Raw genomic sequence first — 8,325 nt, forward strand, 5'->3', positions numbered from 1 at the left:
GGATTATAATTACATAGAGATAACTATTTTTAAGATTAGGGTACTCACTGTTAATTAGATTTGGACAATTGAGTAAGAATGTTATTGGAAATGGCGATTGTACAAATGTAGGGGCTACTTGAGCTAGTAAATGCTTATATGTTTTCAATCAAATCTTCCCCGAAATCTGGTTTGAATAACAACAAATTACATACGTTTTAATTTCACTATTGACGTAATTAATAGCACGAGAACATCCTGCAAATATTCAGATATTGATATAAAATTTTATGATATGTGCAGGTGGTCCAGATTTGGCGATGATCACTCTGATGACTTTAAAAACTTAAGTCCTTTTTACAAGGTAACTTCAAAAGTTGAATTTGCCCCTAAAATTTCTCGAGCAGTCTCAATTTGCGCAAAATATCATCTACTAGATAGCAACATTATGAAGCATTAGGTTCTTCAAAGAGCAACAGTAATGTTTTCGGAAGCACTTAGAAGCTTAATTTTTGGTTGCAAATAAAATTTTTCTTTTGTAATGACCTGTGTATGAGCTCAATTTAAATGTTGCTTTTGGAAATATTCTTTTCAGAAGCTGAATATTTTAAAGCAAAATTTTAAACTTATAACGATTTCTCACTCTTGCTATAATGGGTTTTTAATCGATTTGTAACTTACACAGGTAGCTAAAACCCGAATTTAGATATATTTCAAAAGTTGTTATTCCGGTAATATGTTGGATTGTTAAATATTAAATCCTGTTCTTTGAATAGATGTTCAATACAGTTTTTCAAGTGATCGAGCATTTCACCAGGACTGCTCAATTCTTAAGTATTTCGTTTTTGAATATTCTTCTTTAACTTCAAAGCTTTTGCTTTCAATTTGCGTTTGGAACCTTGCATACTTTGGTAGATATCTATTTTTGTGTAGCCGATGTTCTTTCATTAGTAGAAGGACATTTTCAGTTACCCACTAATTTTTCCTACGTCGGGCTTTGAAAAAGTGGTTAATGCATTTCAATGCCAATCCTGTATAAAATTTATACTTGCAGCGCGTACTTATTTTTTTTTTATCAGATCTGTTTTAAAACACTTCCAGGTCTTTCATATTTTAAAACTTTAAGTCTCGTATAGAGCAATATGGAACATTTTGTACCTCCTTAAGAATTTACATGTACTATCAATTTTTTGATGTATTATGATTTGTAAGTGTGTACGAATTATTTTGTTAGAACAAACAGGTCAACAGGTGCGTAGTAATGACTAAGATCCTGATTACAATTCGCGATTTAATCAAGTATGTTATTTAACCTTGTTCGATTCACTTTTTTCTATTGGTTAAGTGCATACATTTATTTATCTGTTTTTGATTTTATTAAATTACTGAAGTATCTTTAGTACACTCACTCAATTATAAAATATATCTCTATGCGTTTTTATATACAATTGTAGCATCAATCCTTTGACTTTCACATTGGATTTCAGTACAAAGGATATTTGAAAATTTGTTTTACTAAACAATAAACATGTTGAAGTTATTAGTTTACGAAGAAGAATACAGAAATGTAAATGCATGACGTATATAAATCTTTGAAGCAATCAGTACATATTAAATCTAGAAGCAGAAAATTGAAGAACTGGATGAAAACGTCAAGGTTTTTTTACATCACGCCAGGGCAACAAAAGCAAGAAAACTTTCAATGTGCGTCAATTGAGGGCGATTTGCTAAAACAAACATGACTGAAGAGGTTCAGAATAAAAATATATATAAGGAAAGCCACCCCGACATAACACTTAGAAAGAGTTTTGAGAAAAATATTTAAACACGTTATTCTTGTTCAGTGTTAAATCCTGGCAGTTTCTGAAGAATTCGACAAATTAAGTGGCCTATTAATTTACAAAATAAATTGCTATTTGAACAGAAAAATTGGATGTTGGCAATTAATCAAAGAATAGAGGCAGAAAGACCGGTTGGGTCAATAGTTTTTCTGGCAAGAAATAAATATTGTTCGCATATAAAAGGGTGCCGGGAAACTAGGCCGACACACGAATACAGAGAGAGAAATAGTATTACCCATAAATGTTTACTGCCAGAAATATGAAAGTTTTGAAGTTGAGCCTTTGACTTTTTTTATTCTTTATAATGTTCCTTATGTTAGAGCCATTTAGCAATCACCCTTGTCAAGAATCAGCCCTCCACCTCTGTCGAGTCAAAATGTTTTTAAAAAGTCCCGTTAGTGGGTCAGTAAACCGAGAAAGCGGGTGGAGAAAATAGTAAGGCACATATGCGCACAGGGTTGTATAGTGTTCAGGTCTTTTGTATAGTTACCACACCTTTTTTGTGACGTTTTTTATACATAGTTCAGTTGTTCGTTTGTTCGGAGTGTTTTTGTCTGCCTATTAAAGAAGTTTTTTCAAGCAATTCTGGCTTTTATTTCGAACCGGGATGTGAAGTTAAGACGGAAGTTTTCTCGGACACAACAGGTTATATAGAAGAATGAGGCTCAGGTTACGTTAACTTTTATACGTACTGCACTTGGATGTAAAATGATAATTTAATATGAAAAATAGACGTCACATTTAATGCGGTTAGTTAATATTTCTAATTATAATTTTTACCGTTGACTTTTGGTCATTTTTATATCAAAATTATCAACTTGAGAGCGTTTTATAGTAAACAGGTACTTTTGTTTTGAGTGGCTAGGATGAACCGTATGCGATACAATCCATTTGAAATGCTTTTGTTTTCTCGCATGAAATTATATTTTCGAATAAATAGCATGCTCTTCATAACACTTGATGCCCGGCACAAAATATTTTAGAGGTTGAAAGAACTTGGTTTTCCGCAGATGCTAGCTTTTTAAATGCAAAGTAAAAAAATGCAAAATTGCTATTTTTATTGAATGTTAAATTTTGCATTTCAAGTGCCTTTGCAAATGATCCAATTTTTAATATAAGTAAAGATCATAAGCATTATTATGTAAGTGATTTAAAAGAATTGAAACATCAAAACTGACTTAAGATAAATGTTTTTGTATATGCGTTGTTTCATAGGTCCTTAATGCCTAAATGGAGCAGATTAGCTACATCTATATATATAAAATTCTCGTGTCACGGTTTTAGTTACCATACTCCTCCGAAACGGCTTGACCAATTTTGATGAAATTTTGTATGTATATTCAGTAGGTCCGAGAATAGGTTGTTATCTATTTTTTATACCCCTAAGTGATATGGGTGCTGCCATAAACCCCTATCTTTTAATAGCTATATTAGTAATTTAATAAATTTAAAATAAAATTTTAGAAAAATCTCAAGTGGGCAAACCGCCCACTCGAGATGAAAAAAAAAACCTAGGAAAAATTTATATGACAATACAACGTTTGCCGGGTCAGCTAGTTTCCTATAGAACATTTTACTAAGTTGATCAGATAAAAAAATTTCCATATTAGACGGAATCTACCGTTTCTGCAAGACGTTTGTCCGGCTCACTTCAGATAACTGTTTGTGAGTTTTTAAATAGTACTTACTGAGAACTCTGGATTCTTAGGCGGAGTCAAGTTACCTGGCCTGCAAAATCTCCGGATTTAAATCATTAGTATTTTACTGAATGGGATTACTCGAGTCATTGAGTTATTGGCAGGCATTGCAAAGACGAATTGTGATAAAATATTATGTATGTATGTATGTGATAAACTTCCGATAATCCTTGTAAAGAAATGGCTAAAATGAAAATTGAGCCACTCTGATTTTCTTTACACTTTGTTTTGTCGGTGTTAAAGTTTCCGCGCCATATGTTAGCAGCAGCAGGATACATTGGTTGAAGACCTTTCTCTTAAGACATATTGGGAGTGTCGACTTGAAGATGCAAACTTTAAACTTGCCAAAGACAGCCCATGTCAACCCTATTCTACGAGCAAGCGCGAATGTTTAATTATCCCCGCTTATACGGATCCTATGCCCTAGATATTTATAGGCAGTTGTTTCCCTTACTATTTCTCCACCTACTCTAACACTTCCACCAAGCACAAGATTTGTCATGATTTCAGTTTTAGTCATGTTGAATTTTAATCCTATCTTTTGCGAGTTACCTACAGTTTTTCCAATATTAAGGCTGCGTTGTTCATACTGTCCGAGATCAAGACGATGTCATCAGCAAATCTGAGACTATTTATTATTATATTATAAATGTATGTATGTATGTATAAAAATAATATAATACTTAAATTTACAATAACAAAACAAAATTTTTGTCTGCACTGTATTTGAAAATCCGCGAAAAAATACGTGAGGTTTCTGTATCGGTAAAGACTTAATTAAAGGGCAATATCTGTTTTCGTTTTCGGCACGATAGTTTCAATAATAACAACAATTTTAAAATTTACATCAGTTTATTATTATAAATTAGTTACAAATTATTTATATTCCGGATATTAAGTGCTAAATTGCAGATTTTAGTAAAAACCATTGAACAATTAAAAATGTAGTTAAAAAAATGATGATGATCATATCACACTCTTAAAGTTCCCCTAAAAACTCTTAAATATCTTACAATGCAAGATCTCTTTTTCAAATTCCGTTTATAAAATGTATACATAAATATACCAACAAAAGCAGCTCTTGTGATGTCTACCATTGTTAAGAATGTTATCTGTGATTTGGATGTCCCAAATGCATGAAAAAACCAATAGGGTGTCAGAAGTACAAGAAATTCGATTTAAATTTTGATAAATACCTAAGCGGGTTATATGAATAACCTAAGTAAGAATGCATTGTTTCATATTATATTTCTATTGATTTTTCGCCGATATAGTTGAAACAGCTAGTACTGAGATTTAAATAAGTTTAAATAATTAAAAATATCTGTATAAAATTAGTGTTTAGAGATAAATTTAAAGAGCACTGATAAGGAAAACTTAAATTAATTTAGTTACCAATTTAGGTACGTTTGAGCAATCATATTGAAAGATGTTTGTTTCCACTAAAAATGTATCGATATAACTTAATCAATAAAAAATATATATTGGACGTGCTATAAATCTTTGAGAAATAAAAGCTTGATTTTTTTTCAACGCCATTTTTTTACTATTGGTTAATCAGAAAAACCAACATGAAAATGAAAATAAACCATTTCAATGTCATCTATTCCTATCTGGGCTTAAAAAGAATGGTTATATGTAAATCATAATTTGATTTCGTTTAATTTCAAAAATAAATCAATTTTTATTACTGACTGCTCATTTTCTCCGGTCATTCATTTTTCCACTAGAACATGAACAGAATATTACATTGAAACAATGGAAGCATTTCCAGTTTACGGACAATTAAAAAAATATAAAATTTAATTTTCGTAGCGGTTTAAAAGCCACTATCAAACAAACGCAATCAATTTTTACAATATAAGTGTTGTAAACACTACTAGTAATATGATCTTACAACAAGAATATTGTACCAAATTTTTTCCACTTTAATTCAGCAACATAAAAATATGTGTTTCCGGTAAAAAGCGTCAAACGGCGTGGTTAGAAAGAAGTGTATTTTTATGCACATAATACAGTTCATGTTAACAAAAACAGTACTGAACTAGTCTTGTCAGGCTTTTACTTCAGCGCTACTATACAAAACTACTTTTATGACTGTAAAATCTATATTACAAAAAATATGTAAACTTTTTCAAACATATAAGTGCTGTGAATTCTTGCATTACAACACAATATAACGAAGTTTAATATAATGTATGAAGTTATGACTAAATTATTGCTCCCGATTTTTGCAAACTATTTCCATTACCAAAACAAATAAGAAGTATTTGAAAAAAGTGTCAATTGACGCGGCAAGCATCTATGTTTAATGAAGACGGGAAGTTAAATTGGAAGTGGAGTAAAACCAAAATACATTTTTTTACAATTTAACTACATCACTTTCTCTGCACGGGCGTGCTTACTGCTCTATTTACAGAACTGGGAAATTGATATTACTAGATAAACAAAAAACAAGATCTCCTTGATAAAATTTTTTGGAACTGCTTTTGAAGTCGAATTAACTATAATTTAGTAAACGAAAATAGCCGCATTTGAAATATGGATGTTTAAAAAATATGTATTTTACCGCAACACGAAGAAGAAATGTAGAAGATTCTTTAACCTGCCAACTCATAAAGCTGCTAGCTAGACTTTATACTTTCATCGGGTAAGGATAGATGATTTGTAAAATGCAATTAAGCGGCAGCCAATAAAAATAAACTAAACTTCAAAATCCCCATCGGCCTTCTTCAATTTTGTTTACAATATCTTATTATTACCTATATACAAAATATACATATCTTACTCATCCTTTAAATTGTTTTCATCAAATACACTGCCCGATAGATTATGCTGTTCAAGTAGCACTGTCAACTATAATTTGTCTTGTTTTAATGTGAAATCGAGAACTTTGCACATATCACAATCCTGTTCGGCATTACACGAGCAATTGTCCTCGCATCGTTTCAAATGCTCGCACAATTTAAAGTTCTTAAAAGCTTTCAGTTCTTTTTTGACGTTCTCTAAGTTGCCCAAGTCGGACAGCTTAACGTCTTTTGGTAATTGTTATCCCTTTTGTCACATGAACACGTCTTGGAGATCTGCGGATGGTTCTAAAAATAGACGAAAAATATATTACTTCGAGAGTTCGAAAAGTTTGAAAAGCACAAACCTCTTCTGGAGGACATTTCATCTTCAAAGGTAACCATTTTTTCCTTTTGTTTTGCTGTGGAATTAGTGGACATTTTCCTCGGTGCCCTTACAGTTAATGGCATGAAATTCGGTAATGGAGGTGATTCCGTAGCGATAGATAGATCGAATTCACTCATGCTGCGCGGCACAAAATATTCAATTGAAGGTTCAGCTGCTAGAATGGAAGAAATTCAAAATTTTCAATGATATCGGGTTACAAATGTGTAACAATGTTTATTAATTAGAATACATTCGTACATTGCCTATTAAATTTCTAACGTCAGTCGATAATATTATGGTAAACAGTTAAGTTAACAATAACAAAATTCCACAATTCCACATGACAAATATAAATGAAGATTCTTGATACATTATTAAGGTGTAAGACAGTAACTTCTACTCTCTAAGGCTGCGAATTATATCAGATTTACAATCTCAGTTAATTGTCCTGAAGTGCTTTTGTGTGCTTTACCGAGTTACAGGGTAAAAAGTGGAAGTATGTGCAAGTTTGACATTTTTACGCCAATATTCAGAGCTCATTTCCTTCCAAACTCTTGCAAATTCAATTTTTTGTTTAAACCACAAACACTTAATTGTGCTAATTGTACGAACGCACACTAAAATACGTAATTTACAGTTATTTATACATACCAAATCCTGCTGCCGAGCGTCTCGCAGGAGTGTTTCGATGAAAATTGCTTTTTCTTGGTAAACTGTTATGATGTAGCGTAGGGGGTGATCGTCTTCCACCGATTTTGGACGGAGCTGCACCCTCCGTCGTGGGTCTTTGTCAGGAATCGGGCAAAGATGATGTGGATTCCTCCTGTCTTAGATTTTTGGTTTTGGAACACGAAGCACCAATGCATCTGAAAACTCTTTTTTAATGCCCAAATTCTTTATTTTTATAATTTTTACTGATAAAATATTCTGAACTTTTGACCCTAAATTAGCAACTAAAGATTAATTTAATTTCAAACAATAAAAAAAAACGTAGGAACAAGTTCAGAATAAGCTAATATTATTCTAGGAATAAAATTGTTTCCCTCTAAAAATAATTAAAACGACAATTTGGCCAACTAAATTTTGAGTCCGCACACGTACGGAGTTATTAACTCAAGTTGTCATTTGAAGAAATGGCAAAAGAAATTCCTAGTTCGGAATGGTACAGAAAAATGCTGTTCGGTTTAGTTATTTTTGTCATGCGAGCAAAAACAAAAGTTGGCAAAAATCAATTTTGGGAGGACTTTCCTATATGCGTCAGCCGTAATAAACACTGAAATAAATCAATTTCGGCTTTCGAATTGTGGAAAACGTATTTGCTGTTTTCATAAGTAAGTATAAGTTTTATATGTATTCTGTTGTTTTTTGGGGACAGTTTAGGTTTAGAAGTATTTCTAAAAAAACCCAAATTCGGTTTGTAATTTCTGATACTGTTGCTTTAAAATGGTAAACGTTTTCACTGGAAATCCGACATTGGATATTTTTCAAATTGCGTCTGGCCTGCTTGCAGGACGGACATACATATCCGATCTATCCGATCCGACTCCGATCAGAGAACCTTCCGTCGATGACCAAATAATCGGATCGGTGCGTGATCGGAAAGGGGAAGCCACACATGTCATACACGTTTCAGT

The 8,325-nt window shown here is 32.2% G+C and overlaps 1 protein-coding gene and 1 long non-coding RNA gene across 2 annotated transcripts in view; one reads left to right on the plus strand and one right to left on the minus strand.

Moving 5' to 3' along the window:
* Positions 1 to 6,566: 6,566 nt before the first annotated feature.
* LOC125504541 lies at positions 6,567 to 6,962 on the plus strand. The gene is made up of 2 exons (XR_007281562.1): positions 6,567 to 6,700; positions 6,765 to 6,962. It is a non-coding gene; the product is annotated as an uncharacterized LOC125504541 (long non-coding RNA).
* LOC109546660 (potassium channel subfamily K member 18) overlaps positions 6,782 to 8,325 on the minus strand; it is a gene marked incomplete in the record, with an annotated part of 306,039 nt that continues 304,495 nt past the window's right edge. The window contains 2 exon segments of the mRNA XM_048666691.1: positions 6,782 to 6,866; positions 7,343 to 7,557. Of these exon segments, the coding sequence (XP_048522648.1) occupies positions 7,482 to 7,557 (76 nt within the window).

The sequence above is a fragment of the Dendroctonus ponderosae genome, unplaced genomic scaffold (genome assembly GCF_020466585.1).
Source record: "Dendroctonus ponderosae isolate FM_Combo_2020 unplaced genomic scaffold, Dpon_F_20191213v2 Dpon_F_20191213_5, whole genome shotgun sequence".
Lineage (NCBI taxonomy): Eukaryota > Metazoa > Arthropoda > Insecta > Coleoptera > Curculionidae > Dendroctonus > Dendroctonus ponderosae.